At 48.4% G+C, this 24595-nt stretch overlaps 1 protein-coding gene across 1 annotated transcript in view; it reads left to right on the top strand.

Annotated features, from left to right (window-relative positions):
- The window catches only part of SETD1B (SET domain containing 1B), a 49436-nt gene that overhangs the window by 17223 nt on the left and 7618 nt on the right, over positions 1-24595 (top strand). Inside the window, exons 6-11 of the mRNA XM_010151070.1 lie at positions 13680-14450; positions 19783-19953; positions 20822-20909; positions 21811-22007; positions 22295-22406; positions 23119-23580. Coding sequence (XP_010149372.1) covers positions 13680-14450; positions 19783-19953; positions 20822-20909; positions 21811-22007; positions 22295-22406; positions 23119-23580 — 1801 coding nt within the window. The remainder of the gene's footprint in view (positions 1-13679; positions 14451-19782; positions 19954-20821; positions 20910-21810; positions 22008-22294; positions 22407-23118; positions 23581-24595) is intronic.

Here is a 24595-nt window from a genome sequence, read left to right on the forward strand (position 1 = left end):
AACAGCAGATGGTTTTGCAAACCTGAGGGGTATTCCAGGTCACTAAGAAGGAGGCAGGAAGGTGGGCTTGGTGGTGAAGGGCAGCCTGGACCCAGCATAGCCCTGATGGGGGATGGAGACCTGATGCTGGGCTTGCTTTTAAATTCCCCGGGAGCCAGCATCACCCAGGGAGCACCCGGCCTGGCTGCAGGACACCACAAGTAAGGTATGATCCCTGCTGGGTTGGATGCTCGGACTTCAGCTTGAGGAAGTCTTGCTGCGTGACTTTCTCTTGGCTCGTTGTGCGTCTTGGCACGTCCTACAGAAGGGCCGTGGCACAAGGCTGCAGTCAGGGAAGTGCCTTTTGGCATGGCTGCTGGGGTTGCATGGTCCTTTGGGGGATCCCATGCGGCTTTTGCAGCCCAGCTCAGCTGGCTGTGTATCACTCTGGGGTCATGGAGCGGGGGAAGCAGGCAAGGGAGACACGAGGAACTGCGTAGGTGGGTTTGCACTGGTTTTGGGGATTAACCACTGTGCAGGAGATGCAGGTTCCACATGGTCTCTGTCTTTGCTCTGAAAGGGTTTGTGTGCATCTGCTTTCAGTGTCCAAGCTAAGGAAAAGCTGAGCTTTAGGGAGTACCGTGCCTTTAAAAATAAAAAAAGTCAGAAGAGCAGCCCATAGTAGTCTCTAGACTTCTGACTTGGGATGGAGATTGTGTTAGGCATAGCCTTCACTGTAAGTGAATTTGGGGCTAAATGTACAAACTGAGTTGTACGAAGGGCAAATGTTGGACCCTTGTTATGACCTGTTTCTTGGGGTATTTCATTATTTTAACTGACCTCTGGTATCAAGAGTATTGCATGGTGTAACTCCCTTCTGGTGAGGCACCACCTCAGTATCACATCCAGTAGATGGGATGTCTTGTTTATGGCATGTGACGTAAGAAGTACCGTGCTGCTCGGGTGCTTCAAAAGGTGCTGAGGCTAAACTGTCCTAAGTAAAAAAACTGTTATGTGCAAACCACCAAGCCAGCTGTTCCTGCACGACTGCTGGAAAATACACCTGTGCCTTCCAGCGCGAGGGCATGAGAAGGGCCGGGTTCAGCTGCTCCTGTGCCTTTCTCACAACTGTTTCACGTAGCTCCTGAAGGGAGCAACCTGCCTTTTCAGGAGTTGCATGTTATTCCACCCTAACACACCAGTCTAATAGGAAAGCTGCTTTCAGAGCTGGGTGATGGAGGGTAGTTGTCTGCTCAAGTATGGGCTGCAGAGATGCTGGACCGCCGTGAGCCTCTGCAGGGCTTTGCTCTCCTCTTGATGGTTTTAGCAAGTGTTAAAGAAGCGAGTAAAATAAGTGTCACTAACATGGGGAGGCCTGAAAGAGCCTGTGGGTTGGGGTGGTCTGTCTGAGGAGCAGAGCACAGGTTGCCTGGCCCTAGCTGCTGCTGAACGGCTCCGTGTGCACACAGCCCTTCCTCTTGAGTGGTCACCTATGGTAGAGCCTGATTATGGCTTTGCTGAAGGGAGAACAGAAAGAGACTTTGGACTAGGTCGTGAGTAAGCAAGGAAAAGGCATGACTTTACCTTTCTTTGGTTGTGTTGTTGGGGCTGATTTCCCCTAGGTTACGGAAAGACCTTGTGGGAGGTCAGAGCAGTTGTGCCGTGCAGAAACCCCATCGGTGCAGGGCTGTAGGCGGTGGTGCTCCCCTGGGGTCCCTCTGCAACTTGTGACCCGCAGATCAGGACGTGATCTCATTCAGTTGTTGCTGGTGGACCTGTGTTCCACAAGCGTCTGATCCATTTTTAAACCCATCTGCACTTCTGAGCCTTTGCAGTATCCTGTGGCAGTGAGGTGCACGGTTGGATTTTGCTCTAGGTGAGAAGTGTTTCCATGTGTTTGTGTTAAACCTTCTGCTCGCTGGTTAGTGGACAGGTGAGGAGATCGGCATTCTTCACCTCTTGTCTCGCTGGGCTGTTTTATGCCTGCACAAATGGCAGTGGGAATGCAGCCCAGCTGTGGGGTATTTCCACTCTGGTAATTTAGGACGGTTGTGGTTACACGATTTTTTTGCATACAGTGGGGCTAGTTTAATAGCAAAAGTTTGGCAACTTCTAGAAGGCCATGAGAAATGTCATGTCCTGCACAGAGATTATTTTTGTTGGGGGATCAGTCATCAGTTGGCAGCCAGAAGGGTTATGTTTCCATCACCCGAGAGGAGTGATATGGGGAAAAAGTTGCCTTTCCCTCACTGAGCCTGTTTTGGAGAGGGACAACTTGAGGGTATTTCTGGCTGGATATTGCTTTAGGCTTTGTCTTAGAATGAGGAAGATTTTTAATGTTTTAATGAATACGTCATGTAGCTCAGCTGATGTGCTTGATTCTCTCCTCTGACTGCACTTAGTTGAATCAGAGTACAGCAGAAGAAGGAAAATCCAAGCAGGAAATAAAGCGGTGAAAAATTCAGGATGCCTCCAGAGAGAAGAGAAATGTCACCAAAGGGGAACTGTTTCTTGCTGGCCTCACCCTGACTTGAGGAAGAACATCTCCACTCAGCCTCTAGCTGCTTGAAATAGGCTCCTTGGAGCGAAGCATCTCCTGCAGTCTGGCTGGGTTTTAATGCGTCTACGGCACTTTGCTGGGAAGGACTTGTTAGCGTGTGTGGTAATGCTCAGAAAATGAGTGGAGCCTGCTAAGCTCATTAGGGTGCCAGTCATCATTTGTGGTCACTGCAAGGGCTCGCAGTCTGGCTGCGGCACGTTAGAGAGGAGCTTCTCTATCGGGAGCTGTTCGTTCCCCAGGGTCCTGCTGCGACATCCCAGTCCTGGGGCACTTACACCTCCTGCAGCAGGGGCTTCAGCCAAAGCAGTTATAAATGCTTTTTGTCAAGATCAGGTGGACTGGCTGAATGGTCTTGTCTACAGCAGTTCTTTGGGAATTCAGAAACACGGCAATGTCCTGTTTGTCCTGTCTTGGGATGATGGCAGCGGCTGTCTCCAGAACAGACGGCCACAGGTTTTCTTATTTGAAGCCATACTGTATTGCCACCGTGACAGCATCCAGGATGATAACAAGGTCCTAAAGACCTTTTTAACAGTATGTTCCCTCTTTTGTGCTTGCTTATTTCTTAAGGGGTTGGTACTGGGGTAGGTGAGAGCTGCTGGGAGAAGGGCAAAGTCTTGTGGCCTCCTAGGCAGCAGTGGAGGGCTCAGGAGATCTCAGCAGAAGTGTTCAGGAAAGGGAAAATACATGTAATAATCAGGATTTTAACTCTTTCACCTTGCTTGTTTCAAGCTTTTTGGAGATTAAAAGCTGTTTGTTTGGAAAGGGCTGTTCCGGGCTACCTCCAACAGTTGTGGGCTACAGGCTCTTGGGTTTTCTTGCAGGTGCCAAAAACTGTTTGGCCGCTGCTTCCCAGCTACGTGAACAGATCAGGACTGCACCCTAAAATCTCAGGGCAAGAATAGCTCAAGCCCTTGGAGAGGGGAAGGAGAAGCCAAGGCTCATCATTTGGGATGCCTCTCGAGAAGGAAGGCAAGTGTCTGACCTGCTGCCACAGGACATGCTGATGGCACCTGGGTCTGAGAGCAGACGGCAGTGAGCAGAAGGGCATTAGAAGATGATACTGATGAATGCTCTAAACTAAAGTGCCTTTTTTTTTTTTTTTGATTCTGCCTGGCCATCTTTCAAGGCCTTGACTCCTCAGAAGGGAGAGCAGAAGCAGAGGAGACCTAGCGTTGCACAGGTTGCATTGTGGATGTCCAGGTCTTGCAAATGAGACTGCTGTTGCTACTGACGCTGGATACACAGAGAGCACTGAAAATGCTGCCATAACTGTGATCGCCACCTGATTTCAGATACTCGAGGGTATAGTAGTAGTATGTAAAAGGGGAAGAATATCAAATTGGCCTAGTTCTGCTGATTAGAACTTATTTAAATACAGTATGTGTACAACCTTCAATAGGCTGGTATCAGCTGGGAAGCTAGACTGTTTTCCTAGCTTATCTGCTTTCTTATTGCCCTGTTGGTAGCAAGATCTGAATTTGTGGCTCCATCTGACCTAAGGTTTAAGTAGAAGGGTAAGCTCAGGGGATGGCACATGAGCTCCTGCCTGGCACTGAACTATAAAGGTATCTGTGTACTCTGCACACTCAGTTATTGCACTTTTTTTTTTAACTTACAGGTGGACTCTGATCTGATGTTGCAAATTTCCCTGTATCTTAGCTTATAAAGTACCTTCTGCTCTCTAGAAATGTGGGTGCGTTTCTGCACACCAGTGTGAAGAACAAAAAGGAACACTTCTGAATCATTTGGGGAATGAGTTCTCCCTATACAGCGTGATTTCTCCTGAATTCCTTGCTTTTTTGTATCTTTAAAGAGGGAGATGATGCCTGAAGCTCTGCATCTTTTGTGTGTGGACAGACCTTAGAATAAAATCTACCCTTAATATCTGAGTTGGCAGAAAAGGACAGAAAAGCCCATTGCATGCTTACTGATGCCATTCTCTTTTTTCGGAAACACTGTTTAGTTCCTCTGTTGGATTTGGCTGGTTTGTTCCCAGGACTCTGCATCACTGAACCTGGTGTCTGAAAAGGGCTTTACCTGGGTAAAGCCAGTCTGGCTGTATGAAAGTCTTTAGGAGAAGGAGAGAACATTCCCTGACTAATTTATCTGTAGGGGGTATTTTCTTGCCACTCTACCATCCTTTTATGCATGACTTAGCTTCCCAGCCGACTGAAGCCTTTGAAGTTAGATTGCAAATAGCTCTTCAGCGGTCCCTTCCCCCATCTAAAAGAGGGAAACCAGAACAACCATCACTGTGGAAAGATGGTTGGCTCCCCGATGTTTACACCTTTCTCTCTTTTCCTGCTTCCTTTTCCCTACCTCCTCCTCCCTCCCCCAGAGAAACCTTTTTTCCCCTTAATAAGATCTACTTAAGACTTGCGGGAAAAGGCCATGGTTCCATGAGATGGTAAATCCAATTTTAGGGTGTTTCATATGTGATGAAAAACACTGTGGCCGCATGACGCAGCCCCTGAATTGGCACGCATTCGCCCTGCCAGTTCGGATTTGTTCGTATAATGCAGGAGGGGCGACTGTCCAGGCAGGCATGGCACCAGGGCACGCACAGGCTGCCCAGGCAGCCCTGATCTCAGGCTGCAGGGGCCAGTGACTCCCCTGCTTGTACTCTCCCTGTAGTTTGTGATCTGCCCAGTTGTATGATCTCGTTTGTCTTGGCTCAAATCTGTGCAGTCAGGGGGTCTGGAAGCTTCTAGTCTCAGTGCTGATGAATGTGGACCCAAAGGATGTTACGTTAGCCTGCGTTCTTCCTGAACTGTCCCTGCAGACACCAGAGAGTCTCCTGCGTGTGCTGGAAGCCCAGGGCCAATGTCTGGCTTCTCCAAACAGCCCTTCTCCAGTGATCTTGCCAACAGGAACGACATAACCACATCACGTGCTGTGGAGCTTGTGGTTCAGCACCTCCTTTCCCTCACTGAAGGGAGAAAGACCTGAATTAAACCACCCTTTTCTGGAAGGTAATGCACTCAACAGAGCAAACCCCTTGTCAAGTTCTTCCCCTCTTTGCCAGGTCACCTCTTCAGGCTTTCTGCTGAGGCAGACCTGGCCGTTGTTTTCCTACGGGGTTAATTTATGGCTCTGAGGCTTGCTATCCTAGGAAGCTCTTGCAGTGGGCTCTTGAAAGTTGTGTTGAAAAATAAAGTATGGTGCTCTCTTGCCGAGACAAGGGATTTTTGAAAGGCCTGAATGCTGGTTGAGTCTTCTCCCTTTGGGATCATGTTTCCCAGGTTGTCTTGTTTCCGGATCAGTGAAGATCCAGTTAACTTAGACCACTAATGGCGCTGCATTTTCTTCCCATCTCTGTCGTCTTTGCTTCACGTAGTTATCTGTCCTTCCCTGGATCCCTTGTTAAATAAGTTCCTAGCCTCACAGAGGTGATTAGGGGCTGCCTAAGTGGGTGTTTCTCACTCCAGGATCCATCTCAACTTTTGGAAAGAAGAATCCACGCAGCTTCTATAGCTACTGGAGCTTCTATTTACAGTCAAGTAAAAATAGCCTGAATCCCTCGTGTTCAGTTGTGGCATTTATTTTCTCCTATTTCTAGGTTTTTTTGTGGACCACTGTTTCATGCCCAGTGTCACATCACTGGTCCTTGGGCTTTGCTGTGGGAAATACTAATTTAAGCTACTGTTCAGTTCCTTTCCCTGGAGACATCGATGTTACTTCACTGCCTTGTGGGGAGGAGGCAGAGGATTATCCCCTCTGGAGCCTGTAAAGGTGCCTTCAGGTGTTGAGACCCATCTCAGAAGCTCGAGCCATCATCCGACAGCCTGCGGGAAACTGGCGCTGCGGATTGGCATGAGTCTGGGATGCTGTCTTTGGCACTTGTGTCATTTTTAGCTCATTTTATGATCTTAATTTGCTAGATTTTCTAATGATGGCACGGACCAGTGGGCAGCATTCCAGCTCTCTCACTGTCCTGAAAACACAAGTTGATTTATGTATGTTTCTAGTGTCAGGAATCACAAGAAGCAAGTGAGGAGACCTTTTTGCTTTGTAAGCATTAGCCCCATGTGCTCTTGCCATGCACTGAAAGCCCAGGTGAGCTCTTTCCTCACATGCTTCCAAATCCCAGCTTGTGGCATCTCCCATGTGCAGCACAGTCTAATTAGGGGCAGCACCCGAGGCAGCACATTGCGACACAAACAAGCACCCCAGTGGCTTTTCCTCACCCCCTTCCCCCTGTTCTGGGAGCGACAGGGACTTCTGGGGATGTCTCCCTCTATCCTTCTGTGGTTTGAGGTATCAGCTTGAAGTTTCCTCTTGGCATTGGAAGAAAAAAAGGAAGGGGCACAAGTTAGGCTGGTGTTTACAGTGCTGTTTGTGTGTGATGAGCACCTGGATATTACTGTCACTTGTTTTACTCGTTGGGCAGCTCTGTAGGTGTGGGGAGGGCAGTCTGTGCCAAAGAAGTGATGCAGATATGTACCAGACCTAAACACGGGCTGAGCCAAGACTGTATGTGTGTCAGGTAGGATATTGTCATCTCACAGAGCCTGAATTCTCTTTTTCAAGTAGAGAGAGATACTTTTGTAATCAATAATGAAGAAACCAAAACACCCAACTAACTGCTCCTGCTGCCAGAAATTTCTTCTCTGTTGCAGCCTTTATGGTGCCTGTTTTTTGTAGGATGTGGTGATGAGTCCGTAGCCCTGATCTGTGTTCTGCTCTTCTTCATTTGCAACCTTTGCCTGCCAGTTAGATTTGCCAAGTGCTGTATAAATAAATAGCTATGCAGAAGCTATAGCTATACCTTCTGGTCTTGAGATAGAAATACATGGTGCTGAAGATACTTACAATCACTGATCTATAATGTGTTAATCTTCCTATTTGCCTGTTCCTGAGCTGGGCATTTTGTTATTATGCAAATACACCTTAAAGCTGGTTTTGTCCCTATTAAAAGCTGCCGTGATTGTAATCGCGTGCTCTGACAGCAGCAGGAGGACAGGAGCTCCCTTAGCTGCCCGAAGGAGGCTGAAAGACATGACTAACCAACCCGGGGCGTCCGGGGAGGAGGCAGTAAACAAGCATCAGCGTAGAGCCAGGCTGCAGTGGTGGTGTGCCGGCCAACACGAGCCACCACGGGCGCGGGTGATGGCACGGTTATCGGAACAGGCTTGGGAGCTCACCTGGGGAGGTGCAGGCAGTGGTTTGCCCTGTGTGTTGTACTGCTGTAGCTCAGCTGCTGGAAAACCACCTTGGGCAGCTCTGCCCTCCTGTGCACCGCCAGTGAAGTCCCTCCCTGTGTGTGTTCTTTCAGAGGGAGAGCTATAATTACAGTTAGCAAAGTAAAAACATTTGTATGTATTGTACCGAGTCTGCCTTGTTCATGCCTGACAGCATGAGGTGTGAATGCTCAGCACGGTCCCTCTGCCATGTCATCGTGCCCGAGTGTTGCAGAGAGGGCAGTTCGGGGGGACGGCTCCTCTTTACGTGCTTTGCCAAGAACTTCTCTAGCTCTTCTCTAGCTAAAATCAGATTAAAAATGAGCAAAGCAATGCTCTCTGAAGCCCTTGCAGTGTCCCAGGAGGTAGATTTTGGACAGCAAGAGGTATTTTGCTCTGTTAACGAAGTGAATGGTGGGATTCTCTGGGCCAAACTTGAATGGGCTTGTATTTTTTTTTTTTAAAGGCATTTTTAACTGAAATTATGTCTTTGAGGAAGAGTTGCAGGTGGCTGGTTTGCATCCTCAGGCTTCGTTTTTGTTCTGGACGGTGTTGGAAGAAATGTGGCAGGTTTGAAACGTCTCATTCTCTTTAGTGTGTTCTGCTGAAGGTGTCTGGGGAGGGAGAGTTGTGTGTTAGAGGACATGGTTGTTTTCACCCTGGCATCGCGGTGAATCCCACTGGGGCCATTTCCCTTGTCAAAGGCAGAGCACGGGCAGCGAGGAGCATGGCGTGAGCTCGGCACGGGGAGGCAGCCAGAGCTGGGAAATAGGAAGTCTGAGGGACACGGAGTCTCTCCTCAACTCCATCAGCAACTTGCTGTGCGACCTTGCTCAGTCAGTTTTCTCTCTTCTTCACCTCTGGAGGTTCTTTTTGCCACTTCTTGCAAGGATAAAGGGTGAGACTGGCTCACTTGGGAATTTTTTGGGCCCTTGGATGGACTTAATCCAAAACCAAGTGATGGCTGTTTGACCAGGTTATGAAAACTCTTTGTCCAAGAGCCACTTCTGATTTTGGTTCTAGCATTATTGAAAAACTCCTTCTTTAACATTTGAAAATGCAGATTTTCAGTGTTTAAATATGGAGTTGTTGAAATTTTAGGGCTTAAAGAGTGAATTATTTTGTTCTGTATGGTTTCTGTGAGAGCAAGGCTTAAAGGTTTGCTACTTGTTGCAAGCATGGGATGCTACACTTCATTAAAGCTAATGACCTTGCATCGTCCTGAATGCCATTGATCCTGCATTTCATTATTTTGATGCACCGGAGCTCAGCCAGGCTGTGTCAGAGCAGTTGCTATGTTCAGTGATAAAAGTTCCCTACTTCAAATGGAAGTCACTGGGTACCCAGCAGAATATTTAACTAAGATTAGCTGTAAGCTGACGATATTCCAAATGCATTCTGAAATTCTGAGTAAATTCTTTATCACGTGGCCTTTTTTAAAAGGAAATGAGAGCATGTGAAGTTCCTCTGCCCATGGGAAAGGTACCGAACGGCACGTACCTGAAGCCCCCAGCCGCTGCAGCAGCGCACTGCTCCTCTGGGTGGGGGACACAAAAGCTTCTTCACATCTGGAAACTGCCAGTTCTGCATGCAAATATTAGGATGTAGCTTCTTTTTTCTGCAGGTATGAACATTTGCTTGCTGAATGCCGGGTATTGGTCTGAGATAAGTCCAGTGCCCCGCATTCAGTGGCTCTCTAGCCTGTCGCTATTCAGGCTGATGCAGGAGTGAGATCTCGAGACGTTCCCTTCCCTTAACTCAGGAGGCTCTGCCTGTGCTAAAACGCACTGTGCTAATATAGCAGGTGGCAGGTAGCATTTTGGGTGAACGATGAACGAGGCCATTTAGAACCAATTACGCTAACGTGACTCTGCCCCAACAAATTTGCATCATTAAAACACCTTTGGAAAAATGTGTCACACATATAATTAAATACCTGTTTTGCTACCTCTTAAATTAATTAATGCAAAGTAAAAATGGCAGCACAAATTAATTTAGTTGGAAATGGCTTTTTTCTCAGTAGGCTGAAGGGAGGTTTTCTGGAGGCGTTGTACCAGATGCCCTCGGAAGTGTGCGGGTGAACTCCAGGAATGATTGACACAGTTTTTTGATATTGATGGCCATGACATCCTCATGGCAGTATGTATGCCACGTATCAACTCCTTTTTTCTTCCCTCGTGACAGCAAAGAGCGAGGCCAGCTAAAGGTGGTTTCTTTGCGAGGACAGGGTAGCTGCTTCTTAGCTCTACCCTGAGAGGTATTTGGTAGCAACCACAGTAAATCCAGGTTCAGGCAGGTGGGTGAAAAGAAATTCATGTAACAAAAGATCTTTCTATGTCTCCCCCTGGTTTTTCCTTCTGTACCTTGACCTCTCTTACTCAGTTGGTGCCTGTGTTTTTTCCCCTTGATATAACTTTCCTCTAACGGCTCATCCGCTTTAAATATTCATTACACTTAACTTTCTTTAAAGACTTCCTTGTAGATGCTCTTCTTTTGGTTTGACCTCTTTCCTAACCTTGTGTATTCTCCCCACCCCCCTCAGCCTTTTTGATCTTTTTCTCCCTGCCGCTTAATCTCTTGCTCTTTCCATTCCCATCTTGCTCGGGATAAAACTGGAGCACAGGCACTGTTCGCTGTGCAAGAGCAGGTGAGTTGTCAGCCCGACGCTGTAGAAGCAGGGAATCTGTTGTTGCTTCCTGCAGACCCATCTGAGCACCAGAAAAAATATTAAAAAATAAACTTTCAGTCTTCCAAAAATACTCGTTGTGGCCTTAGCAGTTCTCGCTTCAGCTTAAGTAAAAATAAATGCGTGTGTGAATGAAGAAGGGTGACGTGCACTGCGACATGGGGTCCAGCTAGTCCTGCCACCTCTCTGCAGTTTCAGGATTGGCCTTTTCTATCTGATGTTTCCTTCAAGAGGGAAAACCAACCTCATTTATCCAGCAGGAGGATTCTTTGGTGCTGAGAGTGAGTAAAGGGCTGGTGGGCAGGAGCCCGTGGGTCCTGTGCAGCAGAACAGGCTGGGATGGGCTGCCCTGGGCTGGAGTGCACCAGGACGGGAGGCGCTTTGGGACAGGCGTTGTGAGCTCATCAGAGACTGGTCCTGAGCGGTGACTCAGCCTGGTGGGTGGCTCAGGAGGGTGTGGGATCCTGCACGAGGGACGTAGGATTGGGGGAAGCTCATGGTTTGGAGCTCCCTGTGGCATTGCTGATGCTGGCGCTCCTCTGCGGCTTCGCAGGGTGGCTTTCAAATGAGATGAACGTGAATACGAAGCTGATTTTGTCTGTCTTTGGTAGCATGAATACTCCTGGCTTCCCATCCAACGCTGACCTTTAGCATCATCCAGCTTTTGGCAATTGGAGCCAGTGCCTTTAACAGTGCCTTTTGTGTTCGCTTACTGAAAAACGGGGTCTGTTTCGCAGGAAACTTGTTTACACCTGCCACAGTCGTCATCTTTGCTCTCCTTTGCCCCTTTCACTGGAGCTGCGGTAGTCGAAACTGCAGAATGTCCTTTCATTCCCCAGTGTCCTCGGCATGGGATGTGACTGCAATAGAGCAGCTGGGGCGAGGATGCAGGGTGTGAGACCCCCTTGGCAGCGGTAGCCAGATGTGGACAGCTCAAGGAGGAGATTCGGCTCTGGAAAGACTCAAGTACAAGGGGTTATTTCTACTTCTTCCTGAACTGTTCATTTTAGGGTTTATGCAACAGCCGTCGGAGTTCTCCCCTGGATGTACAGATGCAGTAAAGCAGCTGTAGGAGAGTCCCCTCTCTGTTACCCTTAGCAGGGGGTCGATGGCATTCGCTGCAGGGCTTGCCAGGCTCGTGCTTTCAGCCCTTCTGCAGAGATAAACGGTGCTCTCCTTGTCGAGCTGAGGGGTTGAGCGTTCTCAGACCCCTGAAACTGCGAGTGGCTTTTTGGGGGTGACCCATGCACTGGGTGAACCTGTGGGTTCATGCTGCAGCAGAGGAATGCAGGGAAGCTAGGGCGAGGGGAGGTGCTAGGACCAGAGGATTGCAAAGCTGCTGTTGCAGGCGTTGTGCTCAGCCTGCTCTCTGGTGGTAGCTGCTGTAGCAGAGATGACCTTTGATAAAATGCGAAGCGTTCGGTTTGCTTTGGATAGTTGTGGTTGCTCAGCCTCAAACAGCTACAGTTCACAGCAGAGCCGTCAATTCAGCTGCTCTTGCTTTTGTTCTCTTTACCCTTGTGCAGAATTCACAGGTTAAAAACCAAATCACAGAAGCTTCAGGATGAGAACTGCCAACAAAGCCTGCTTCCCAGCACTTCTCCCCAGTGCAGGTTCTCCAGTGTCTGGTAGGGGCTGAGCTTTATTGCTCTTTTCTTCCAGATTAGGGAGACTAGTAGGAGAGCAGATGGAAGAGGCACCTGCTGGCACGAAACATGGAAGAAATAAACATCTTTGGGATCTCCAGTCAAATTTGGCTGAAAACAGCCAGCAGGTTCCAAAACTCTTGCCAGGATTGAGATACTTAAAGACCACTTGATCGTGATCTCTTGCTGTCTCAGCTGGGCCAGAGTGTCCAGGGCAGGCAGGAGAGCTCGGGTGGAGGTGGAGCATCGCTGCTGTGCTCTGGTCTGCGCTGGGGACACAGGGATGCTCTTTATTTAGATCAAGTGATGGCAACATGCAAATGGTTTGTCTGGCTTTTTTGTGCAAAGCTGTTGTGGGGAAGGAAATTCTTGTAAGTCATTCAAAAGGAGGCAAGGCCAGTCATGCTTGGAGAGAGCCTGGGGAGAAGGTCATGCTCCTGCTTTCCGGTCCTGAAAATAGCTGAGGGACATTTGCTCTCACAGGAGTGGTGGGTTTTGATGATTTTAGCTGGAAAAAAAAGAAGAATAGAAGAAACAGTTTTGGGGAAGGTTGTTGGGACTCTGCCCTGGCTTTGCTGATATCCCACTAGTAAAAGGGGTTTTCCCATTCGTGTTTCCTAGGTAAACTGTCAGTGTATTGGATATGTCTCCCAGCAATATTTGGTTGCTGTGTTTCTCATCAGGGTTTTTTTTAACAATACCTGAGGGATGTGACAGTCATACATGTGGTTTCTTTGAGCTGGAGATACCTTCAGGACTGAAATGCCTGTAGGACATAGCGTGCAGGGGTGACCGTTTGCTTTTGAGGAAAGAGCTAGCTCGTGAGGCTTTTCTGTTGTACATGACCTAATCAGTGCCTTCAGAGCAAGCAGGCACCCTCTGTTTTAATCCAGCTTCCGTCCCTTTGACAGTGGAGGTGGGATGTTTTAGCATTTTCTATAGCTGTATCTGTATTTCTCGTGGCTAGTAAAGGACTCATTTTGCCAAGAATATGATGTATACTACGTCTTTGAATCCCAGTATTTATGATACTGATCTTTAAAGGCAATTTAAGCAGATTGGAGGTTCTTTTTTTCTATGTGAATTGCTGTGGTCTAGTCAAGATAATTTTTAGTAGCAGCAACCATGTGGAAGTATTGTCTTCCCACAATTAGAGGTTAAGAGTTGATAGCAAATGAGCCAGGGATTATAATTGTAAAACAGGGTAATTCTTTGTGCATGGTGAAAACTAAGGAATAAAAACTCATGGTGTAATGTACCCATCAGTATTAGATGCAAGTAAGAGATAATGTATCTTGCAGTGAAAGACATGTGGATTGTGTGTATTTCACTGAGCACAGGAGCAATTCCTCCTATTCCACAGAAGCTGAGGGTTTTGTTCAGTTGGTACTGATGCTCTTTTAGAAAGCTTTTGCCTCTCTGCTTCCTGAGGTCTGACATGGAAGAGAAAAGCTTCAATAGGCACCAGCTGCTCAATGGGCTCTGGCTCTTCAGAGCATCGCTTGCTTTTCTCCATCCCAAATTAAAACGTGTGTTAAACTTAGTTTTTGTTTGAAGCGGCCGGCGCTGTGGTATGTAATGTAAAAGGAATGTGCTCCTCACCTTTTCTCTCTCTTTTGTCGTAGGGTCAGCATTCTTCAGGGGAGGACATGGAAATCTCTGACGACGAGACCAACCCTGCACCCATAACCAGTGCAGAATGTGCCAAAACCATTGTGGTGAACTCCTCCGTCAGCAACACGGCTGTGATGGCCCCGTCGATTCCTCCACTGCCACCGCCGGGATTCCCTCCTCTTCCTCCTCCGCCACCTCCACAGCCAGGCTTCCCGATGCCTCCACCGCTACCTCCGCCACCTCCACCCACTCACCCTGCTGTCACTGTCCCCCCACCTCCGCTCCCTGCCCCCCCTGGGGTCCCTCCGCCTCATATCTTGCCTCCGCTTCCTCCGTTCCATCCTGGCATGTTCCCTGTCATGCAAGTGGATATGATAAGTGTCTTGGGCAACCAGTGGGGTGGCATGCCAATGTCCTTCCAGATGCAAACTCAGATGCTGAGCCGCATGATGCAGGCACAAAACACATACCAGTATCCGCCTTTCATGACGGGCCGGATGCAGTTTGTGAATCTTCCACCCTACCGCCCTTTCTCAATGGGAGCAGCTCTTGGTCGTGGACAGCAGTGGCCACCGCTGCCCAAGTTTGACCCCTCAGTTCCACCACCGGGTTATGAGCCGAAGAAGGAAGATCCCCACAAAGCCACTGTGGATGGAGTCCTCCTGGTCATAGTGAAGGAACTAAAGGCTATCATGAAAAGGGACCTGAACCGGAAGATGGTTGAAGTGGTGGCGTTTCGGGCGTTTGATGATTGGTGGGACAAGAAGGAACGTCTGGCAAAGGTAGGCTTTCACGTGCTCTGTGCTGGATCCTGGGGAGAGCTGTTCATAGTGCTTGTGCCCAGGGCATGGGGAGGCAGGGATCTAGAACTGACTTTAAAACACAACCCTAACATTTTCTAGTAACTAAAACAGAAGCAAAAAACAAATCCATGGAATAGCTTTGCTGCGAGAAACCACATTGCTTGAGGCTGCTGAAATTAAATGGGAGGCATGCATGTCCCTGTCACTTATCTGCCTCCATACCTCCCCATAGGGCTGAGGCAGGCAGTAGGAGTGTGTGATGGGAGCAGCAGACCTCAGCCTGCAAATGTCTGGAAGATGCTCCATCACTGCAAGCAGCTGCCTCAGGACAGGCTAGCACCTGAGTGTTAAACCTGGCTTATTTCCATGGTGTCACTCTAAACACACAGGAGTTCCATAGTGCTTTGCCATCAGAACAAACACAGGCTGGGAATTAGTCCTTCCCAGTCACTGATGGAGGTACCCTGTGCAGAGTTATGAACTGCTGCTCTGTCTCTGTCCCACTGAATTAAATTGTGGCCTGAGGAGGAAGTGTTCAGTTCTCAGTACCATCCCTCTCTGGGGTGGACCCCTTCCTCATCCCCTCCAGCTCTGGGGTCACCACCTCAAAGCAGCCCTTTCTGCACAGCTCATGGCTTGCGACTGTCTCGAGACCCCGTTCATCTTCGGTGGCGCCTTGACCTGGCTGGACCAGGCTCGGCTTGCCTCGGGAGGCCGCACCAGCCACGCTGGAGCATGATCCAGGAGGGATCTGCAAATGAGCTGTTCTGTCATCCGTGTTTCAGAGACCTGAAATGTCCTTACAGAGGCATCTGTGAGAAAGGGCATTACTGCCACCCCCAGGGCAGGGTCACGGACTGTGTGACTTCCCCAGTGTCACCATAGCCCCGTGGTGTGTTTTGCAGACTTTCCCTAAGAGGGAGGCTCGCACGCCTCCGTTAAAGCTGAAGTCCACCGAGCAGTAGACATAGGACAAGCCTTGCTGCTCTTATAGGCTGAGCATATACACACGGGGCAGTCCTCTCCACTGTGCTTCTTTTGGGAGGGCCTTCAAGAACACCCCAAAATGCCTTACACCCCAAAAGCCCAGGGTTATTCACTCCCTCTCTCTCCCCCTCAGTGCAGGAGTTCCAGGGCCTGAAATTTGAAAAGTTTAGCTGATTTGGGGTGTGTTTGGTTGGTCTGTGGCACTGCTGGCTGCCTCCAGGAAGGGGTTTGCAGGAGGAAATGACCTTGAGATCCCGAGACAAATGTGCAAGGGCTTCTCATGTCCAAGAGGAAGCTGAACTTCAGCTCCAAAAAACTAAAGTCAGATGCAACAGGAGTGTTTGAAACCACCAAGCCGCTATTTTGTGTTCCCCACTTCACGTGATGAGATCTGTGGGTATTTCCACTTCTCTGTGGTCCTCCCGCCTCTCCAGTGCATGTACACAGCAGCAATTAACTCAAAAGCTGAACATTGGCCAAATACACAAAGAGTTCAGTGATTAGTTAAGGGAACAGCTTTGTATGAATTGTCTGATCCTTTCTCAGCCAATTTAAAGTGTACCTCAGCCAACGAACAGCTCTGTGATCTAATATGTGGTAAATTTGTCCCTAACAAAAAAATAACACTACAGAAAGGTTCGTGCCTGCCTCAAAATTAGTATTACAGTAAATTAACCTAATAAACCAACAAACCAAACACAATGCCGCAACCTGCAGATGCATCTTCTGTTTCAGATGCCAGCTATCAGAGCAGTATCCTCACCGCCTGCCTTTGTAAGCCAGTTGCACGCTAACTGCAGTGCCTGGGAGAACTCTTTGGCTTTCCGGAGAGGTTGGTGATGCTGCTGCTTAGCAGCTGGTTTATGACGGTGTAATTTGCTCTGGCTCAGCACTGGCTGCTGTGCCCTGTGGCGAAAAACCCCGTCCCATTCTTCCTGACTAATCACAGAATGGTTTGGGTTGGAAGGGCCCGTAAAGCCCATCCAGTTGTAACCCCCCTGCCATGGGCAGGGACACCTTCCACTAGACCAGGTTGCTCCAAGCCTCATCCAGCCTGGCCTTGGATGCTTCCAGGGATGGACCATCCACAGCTTCTCTGGGCAACCTGTCCCAGTGCCTCCCCACCCTCTGCGGGAAGAACTTCTTCCTGATGTCCAATCTAACCCTCACCACTTTCAATTTAAACCCGTTACCCCTTGTCCTGTCACTACAGGCCCTTGTAAAAAGTCCTCCCCAGCTTCCTTGTAGCCCCTTCAGGTACTGGAAGGTGCTATAAGGTCTCCCCGGAGCCTTCTCTTCTCCAGGCTGAACAAGCCCAACTCTCTCAGCCTTTCCTCACAGCAGAGGTGCTCCAGCCCTCTGAGCATCTTCGTGGCCTCCTCTGTGTGCTCGGAGCTTCTGCCTCCTACGAGCGAGTGTGTGCTGACAGTATTGGAGGGAGGCCCCTGAGTTTGCAGGGCAGTGGGGGAAACAGCTCCAGCAAATAGTTGCAAAAGCAGCAGCTGAAGTACCCAAGAAATTGTTTTAAACCAGAAATCTGCAGTGAAGACGCAGAAGCAAGTTGAGGGAGGTCTTCAGCAGCTGTCAGGCTCTTTTCTATCCCAAACTATGGTTGGATTTAGTGTGTTCCACCTTCACCTGGAATTTGCAACTCATTTTGGGATGGGAAACTGACTGAACCGCAGCAGCTTGCCACGGGTTGTGCTGGATGTGGGCAGCCCGATTGAAAATAAGAAATTGTTGCATGGAATAATGCTTGTGCTTTTGTCCAGGCACAGAAATGCCAGAACCATTGCTGAGTCAGGGCATCGCCTGGAGAAGCCTCTGCCAGGCCATGCATTATCGTCACATGCAGAAACAGAGATTGCAGAGCCTCCTTTCTGCTAGGGCTGGGCACCCCCTGACACTGGTGCTGGACAGGATTCCTGTTCAGTCCTAAGCTGACTGCTTTTGCCAAAGGACAACAAAATCTGAGTGTTCAGCTTAAACTGTACCTTCCTTTTGCTGGTGTCTTTATGCAGGCCTGCGGATGAGCCATCTGGGCTCTGTGGTGGCCACTGGAGGTCAGTTCCCCACGTACTTTGCCATCACGCTGATTTTTCTAGAATGGAGCAAGATGTGCAGGCGCTGTTCTGAGCTGAAATGACCCTCCAAAACAGGCCCTGCATCCCCATTTCCTCCCTCCTAATGGTTTTAATTGGAACTTCTCATGCTTTTCCTTCCTGATGGACAGTAGTGAAAGCAATTATATTATTTGCAGAGGTTTTGAAGTATAAATAAGGCAACATATGTGCTTGTTTACATCTTTTTTTCTTTAGAAACAAACGAGGCTGGTTTGTAGGGAGAGAGAATATCTTTTAGTATCTCCTGTCCTTGGACCATCAGCTGCAGCAGCCCTCCTGTTATTTTACAGGGGAGGCCAAGGTGCATCATGGAAAGACATGAGCTCCACCATATGCAGGGATGTCCCTCTTTGTTCTGAGGCTTCGTGGGTCTGCTCTCTCCCTGACCATCCCCAAACATAAGAGCAGGATGCCTTGTGGGTTTCTTCTTCCTCCTGACTGACAGTGTTCAAGTTTAGTGGGACAGCAAATATTATCTACACAAAGCTGCTGGCTGGCAGCCCCTGAACCTTCAACGACGCACAAGAAAGCAGCATGCTCGTCACCTCCCGTGCCTCGCTTTCTCTCTTTTCTCTGTTTTTAGCCACTATTCCATCAAAGGAATTGGCTTGGGCAGCTGATTGACTGCCAAGAAGTATTGTGCTGTAGTTAAAAGGTGGGAAAGCTCAAGGGTAAAGCTGGTGTCGTAGGTCAGGCAGGATGGAAAAATATATGGGGTGAAAGCTGCTAAAGAGCATGTTGCTAGGGAAGGCAGCATGGACCTTGTCTGCCTGAGCTAGAGCAAGGCTTTTCCCTGTTCCCAAATCTAGTGATGGGTTTAGGTTTGAAAGCCTGAGTAGGGTGCATTAAGTGGAGTGCCAGGAATAACCAGCCATCCCTGGCCACAGACTGCCACTGCCTGGATTCTCTGCTTGATATTCCCATTAGTCTTGTCCCTTATTAGCAGGAGAGCTGAGCTTACGCTTCCTCTTCGGTGATTACAGCCAGCTTTGGCAAATTAGCTCCGTTAATGTCTGTAAGAGACACCGACTTTCAGACGGCGTTATGCCACTGGCTGGTGGAGTGAACAGTACCTCCGGTGCCCTTCGCTCAAGACGAGCGTGGCCTGCCACAGTGCGTGATGCTCCTCTCGGCTCGTCCGCCTCTCCGCAGCTGCAGAGGTTTGAATGCCTGCTGTTCCTTTACACTGGTGCAAAAGGGTTTGTTGTGGCTGAGCAGAGATGAGGCTGAGTGTCTAGTTACCAAGTTTTCTAGACCCTTAGGTGTTTTGCCTAAATATTTTGATTTTTCTTGTTTCCCAGGACTGGAGCCTTCTGACAGTTTTTGTGAACTTGGGCTGTGGTTGCTAAGCAAACACAGGGATGGGTGTGATTTTTTGGCTTGCTGTGTTGTGCCTTGCACTAAAAAGGTCTTCCCAGCTAGAAGGTCTGAAGTTGCTTTCCGTTGTGTGGGTTAGCAGATGAGCGTAGGTAACACAGTGTTAGGCTAACCTGCCTGAGGCATGCTTGAGTTAGTTGTGAGAGCTGTTTGAGTAGCTCTGTTTCTCACATAGCTGTGGCCAGACCAGATGGACTCCTGCAGCATTTGGGAGTTAGGGGTGGTGGTGTATCCTGGCTCCTTCGCTTCCCTTCAGATTCAGGACCTTTGGACAGTAGCTGCTCCTTGGCACTTGGTAGTGGAGGGATGTGTTCCCTTGGGCTGTTGAATTCTGGGTTCATGTTTGCACCTGTTCTTCCCCTTTCACTTCTCATTTTTATGGCCTTTGCTTCTAGCACCTGCGTTAGATTCTGGCTGTTTGGAAGGTGGTCACGGTGGTCCCCACACCAGGCAGAGAGACCTGAAATGAGCCTTGGGGGCTAATGGGTCTGTCGTTTCCCTTGTCCTTTCTTGTGAAGTACTTTGGCCTGTGTTTTCTCTTAATCAGTTTTAGTGACTTATGCAGAGAAAATAAGTTCTTAAAATGCAAAGGGGAGAAGGCCTCTCAGACATGTAGAGGTCTCGTTATCACGAAGAGCTCTTGCATCTTCTTCCTTTCAAGTGTGTGTAGCCCTGTGGTGCATTTTGAGATGCCTTTGCCTTCAGAGGAACTGATGCTGGGGCAAGGCAGCGATATTTCACAAACCTCAACTGTCTAAATGGTTTCCAAAGTGTGTGTGCTTCCCAGGAAATGTTCCCTCTCAAGTGTGCTTTCTCTGTTGCAGGCGTCTCTCACTCCAGTGAAGTCTGGAGGAGAGCTGGAGGAAAAACCAAAGCCGAAGGATAGAATCGCCTCTTGTCTTCTGGAGAATTGGAACAAAGGGGAAGGCCTGGGATACGAGGGAATCGGCTTGGGCATTGGGTTACGAGGGGCCATCCGGTTGCCATCCTTTAAGGTAAAACCAAAGATCTGTTACGCTAACGTTCCCTGAAGGGAGGACAGATCTCTAGGTTTGTGCCCCAAAGCCCGTGGGCTGTTAGCCCCACTCTGTGTTCACTTTTGGGGTTGCTTCTGACCGCATCGCTTGTAACTCATCAGCACACTGTAGGAGCAAGGATCCTCTTTCCCAGCCTTAGCTTTTCACCTGGCACTTGTGTGAACTGTCTGTAAAGGATCTCCCTGCTCTTCAAGATAAATGGGACGTTTGCCTGTGTTTAGCACACAGCCTTTCTTTGCTTAGACTGTCTTGCAGTTTGACAGCTAAAAGTGTTCTCTGCCTCATGTGAGTTTACAGAATCAGGCTTTCAAACGTAGGGTCACCTATTTTAAAGAGCATTTGCATTAAAAGATGGGAAGTGTCTTTTAAAAGAAGGGGTGGGAAGGTAGAGAGCTTCCCTGAAATCAATTTTGAATGCACAGAAGGTGCATGTAAAGGTTTGGGATGAGAGATTCTGCAGTCTCCATTTAGAATAAAAGTTGCTCTGGGGTTACTTGAGATGTCACAGGCTCAGGCTCTCCTTCTCTTATGCTACAACCCAGACACATGGATTTGTCAAAGAGTTTTCTCTGTCTTCTTCAAAGTACCTGGTGATGCCATGCACCATGCTGGTACCCAGAGTGTTTTGATGCAAATTGAAAGGGTAGTGTTTCATTCATAGTGAAATTCTGTTTGCAAGCAAATAAAGGCATCAAGAGCTGGGGAAGTGGCCCTTGGTTTCTGGGTGTAAGTCATCACAGCAGAGTAAAGCAGTAGCAATTTGCTTAAGAAGTTGATTTCTGCTGTTTCTAAACTTTTAGAAATGCTAATTGTGTCTTTTGTTCAGGTGAAAAGAAAGGAGCCACCTGAAGCTGCCTCAGCGGGAGATCAGAAGAGAATCCGGCCTTCTACATCTGTCGATGATGAAGATGAAGGTTTGCAAAGCACATTTGTTTGAAACACAAGAGCCGAGGCAAACCACATGCAAGCTATATTCTTTTGAACTTCCCAGCAGTGTGCTCACTTACAGTTAGACACAGTCAAGGATCTGAGCCAAAACCCTGCTTCTCTCAAAACTCTGATCAGCTGGGAGATGTCTCCTCTGGATTCAGTTATCTTAAATTCACTGGCGGGAAATTTAAGACCCACATTTTATGACTAACTCATAACCTATTTTAGTTCTGCTGATGCAGAGTTGGTCACCCAGTAGAGGGAGCTCGGATGAGTTCATGGACTGTTCCAGGGCCATGCTTGCAGCTCACTGGGTACCCTGTGGGAGAAAGTGTGTAGGAGACAGTTTGCCTTGCATTTGATTTGAAAAACGAAACAAACTTAATTGCCAGAAAAATCCATTTGAAAATATTTTAACATTTTTTCCCCAGCAGCAGGGAAGAGTAGAGATAAGACAGAGCTTTGAATACCCTGTGGTTTTGCATAAAATGTGGTTTCAAGTTAGTTGTGCTATGAAGTTGATTAAGACTAACAACTGGTTGTGAAGCCAAGGTACAGAAGCAGGGTTTTGTAAAGCACTTAAACAGAAAGGCATTAAATTCAGCTCACCTCTTCTGACCTCAGTCGTACCACTAGCTGCTCTGCCTGTAGCTTGCCAGCTTTGGCCACCTGCATTCTGCCGTTTCAACACCCTGCGCCCAGTCTCGCCCTCACTTGCGCTGTGACGTTCCTAAGCCCCTGTGAGCCTGGGGACTCGCACACCACATGGGCACGTTGCTCCTAACTTTGATCTTCCCCAAGAAAAAGTTTCCGTTATGCAGCCAACTCTCTCCCTCCCTTGCAAGGTTATTTGGTGGCAATTTCCTTCTTGTTTTCGCTCACCAGAGTCGGAGAGGGACAGGGATGCTTCCGATACAACATCTGACCTGTCCAAGAAGGATGCAGAAGCAGTGGGGCTGAGGCGGCGACCAGCAAGGCCGCTGGAGCTTGACAGTGAGGGTGAAGAGGGAGATGAGACATCAGGGAAAGAGGAAGAGTCCTCCTCGGAGAAGGAAGAGGAACAGGAAGAAGAGGGAGGCTTGGTGAAAGCAGCACCTGGCAAGGTGCGTTGGTTTGTGATTGCAGTTTTTGAATGCTGCTGGTCATGAAAAGGGGGCCTAGTAGTTCCAGATGCCAAAGTTACCTCCTCTAGAAGGTGAGCACTCCCCCCAGGGTCTGCCTGCAGAGAACCTCTGTAAGGTTATTCCTTCTTCAGGATCTCTGATCAGCGTCCCTGAGAGTTGCTGCTGGTTACTACAGTGACAGCCAGGTCTCAGACGCTGTTAATTTTTGGCAATGCTTTCTTGTAAAGGAGGAAGAGGAAGATGAGGAGGACGAGGAAGATGATGATGATGATGAAGAGGATGATGAGGATGAAGAGGAGGAGGAGGAGACAGGCATAGACACAAGCGACAAGGAGGAGGAGCAGGACTCCGAGGAGGGTAAGTGCTTCCGGTGGAAGCAGCAAGCATAGCCTTCGGATCAGGTGTGGTCTCCTGTGACCTGATAATTTTTATTTGTGCACTTTCTGTCCCTGAAGGGTGGTTTCATACAAGATAATGCACACAGGCATTTTAATTTTTAGTTTTAAGTTTTAATTGTTACCTGTGAAGCTTCCATGATCCCTCAGTCTGTGGGTCACTTTGCAATAGCTCTCCAGCCCCTGAGTGATCTCAGCCCAACCTGGCATAGGGGCAGAGGTTTTAAGGTCAGCTCAGTTTTTGCTTATTTTAGGACAGGGGTGTGGCTGGGAGGAGAAAGGTCCAGATTTCAAACAGGAGTAGTTTAGCCCTAATGACTTTATGTCGGATCAATCAGTCCCTGCTCTGGAAGGTGGCTGTTCCTGTGTTTTAAAGCTGTGTCTGAAGGTGGCAGAAAATCCGAGTACAACCCCAGCAAAGATGCAATCTACCAAGAGCCCCATGTGGGCAAGGTGCCAGGCAGCGCTAACTCTGCTGCTCGTGCAGCTGCCTGTTGTATGGTGGTGGTTGTCAGCATCCAAATACGTGGTGTATAAATAAACTGGGAGGTGACTCCTTCAAACACACACGCTGATGCTGTTACAGTGTGGAAGTGCTGTTTGGTCCTGTAGTAGACCCTGATTGTTTAACGAAGTCACAAAGCGGAACTAATGGTAATTTGTTCTTCTTGTAGATGTAGCAAGTCCTTCGTCTTCCAAGGCTGAAGTTGAATCATCCGATGAAAGTGAGGACTCCTCTGAATTCGAATCCAGTTCAGACTCAGATGATGATGATGAGGATGATGAAGATGAGGAGGACGAGGAGGAAGAAGAGGAGGAAGAGGTGGCTGAAGATCAAGACAGAGAAGCCATGGTTGCTGAGACAGAGCACGAACCTCCTGGTCATGAGCTTCCTGATGATGAGAGGGAGACTATTTTGGAGCTGTATCCTGTGGATGACTACATGGATGCAACAGGCTTGGGACTTGTAGAGCCAGCTTTGGCAGTGAAAGATGAAGGCATGGAAGAAATCAAAGCAGGAGAGGATGAATGTGGTGAGGTTCCAGAGGCATCTATTGCTGCTGAAACACTGAAGCACTTGGTTATGGAAAGAGACCAGGAGACAAAACTTGCACTGTCTCCCATCTGTAGGCCAGGTATGCTCTTCCATGGGGTTTGGCATTTTTACCACATTGCCGAGTACAGCATTCTCACAGCATCCCATATGTACAGTTTGGTATTTCCCTTCTTCTGTTCCTCCAGTCTTGGCTCTAAGCTAGGGGTATCCGTATGGGGCAAAAGGGTCTGTGCTGCACTTCCATTCCTAGTAAGGATCTCTACACAAGCATCTGCTACTAAAAATACTGTGGTTATTGCATCCAGAATCTTGTCCTGGGGCAGTTTAGTTAGCATCCTACAGGAACTGAACAGTTGTCATCGTCTGAGGGTGACTGATTGGATGGTGTGGTGGCAGAAGCTCAAGATAGAAAAGCCATGGCGGCTAAAACAGATCAGGAATCTGTGCTTAGTGAGTCACTGCTGGCTGCTTTTGGTTTTAATTCCGAAGCAGTATGTGCCCGAGAGGCTATATGGGGCAGTTGAGTGGAGTCTCAGAATTGTATCTGGTTTCTAATATTATTATTTGTGGTGGTGTTTTGGTTTGGGTTTTTTTTGTTTTGGTTTTTTTTTTGTTTTTTAACTTAGTCCTTAAAAATGAGTGATCCTCTCTGGATTTCTAGAAGGAAATTCTCTCATTCAACACAGAGTTGTATTTAACCCAAGGAAATTAGAAACCTTTTACTAGATCAGGAGTGAGATGCATAAAGCGTGATGAATTCTGCAGCTAGAAGGGAATTAAAAATTGGAGCCAACAGGGAGAGCACATCCAGTGTAGCCTGCAGCATGAGCCGTGGGCAGGGCTGGTGTCTGAGGACTGGGCAGTATTTTGCCACTTGGAGAGCTGGAAATCTGGTCCCTGCACAGGCTATTGCTCCTGGGCCACCATAAATCTGAGAGCCACAAAGAGGCAAAATGTTAAACTGGGCAGGGCAGAGAAGAACCTGTTTTTTACAGAGCCTTTCTAAAACAGGTCAGTGTGTGGAGAGAACGTAAATTTGGGGAGACCTGCATTAGGGCACCTTGACATGTGGAATGAGCTGTGGAAACAAGCTC

Source organism: Eurypyga helias, unplaced genomic scaffold (genome assembly GCF_000690775.1).
Source record: "Eurypyga helias isolate BGI_N326 unplaced genomic scaffold, ASM69077v1 scaffold22604, whole genome shotgun sequence".
Taxonomy (NCBI): Eukaryota; Metazoa; Chordata; class Aves; order Eurypygiformes; family Eurypygidae; genus Eurypyga; species Eurypyga helias.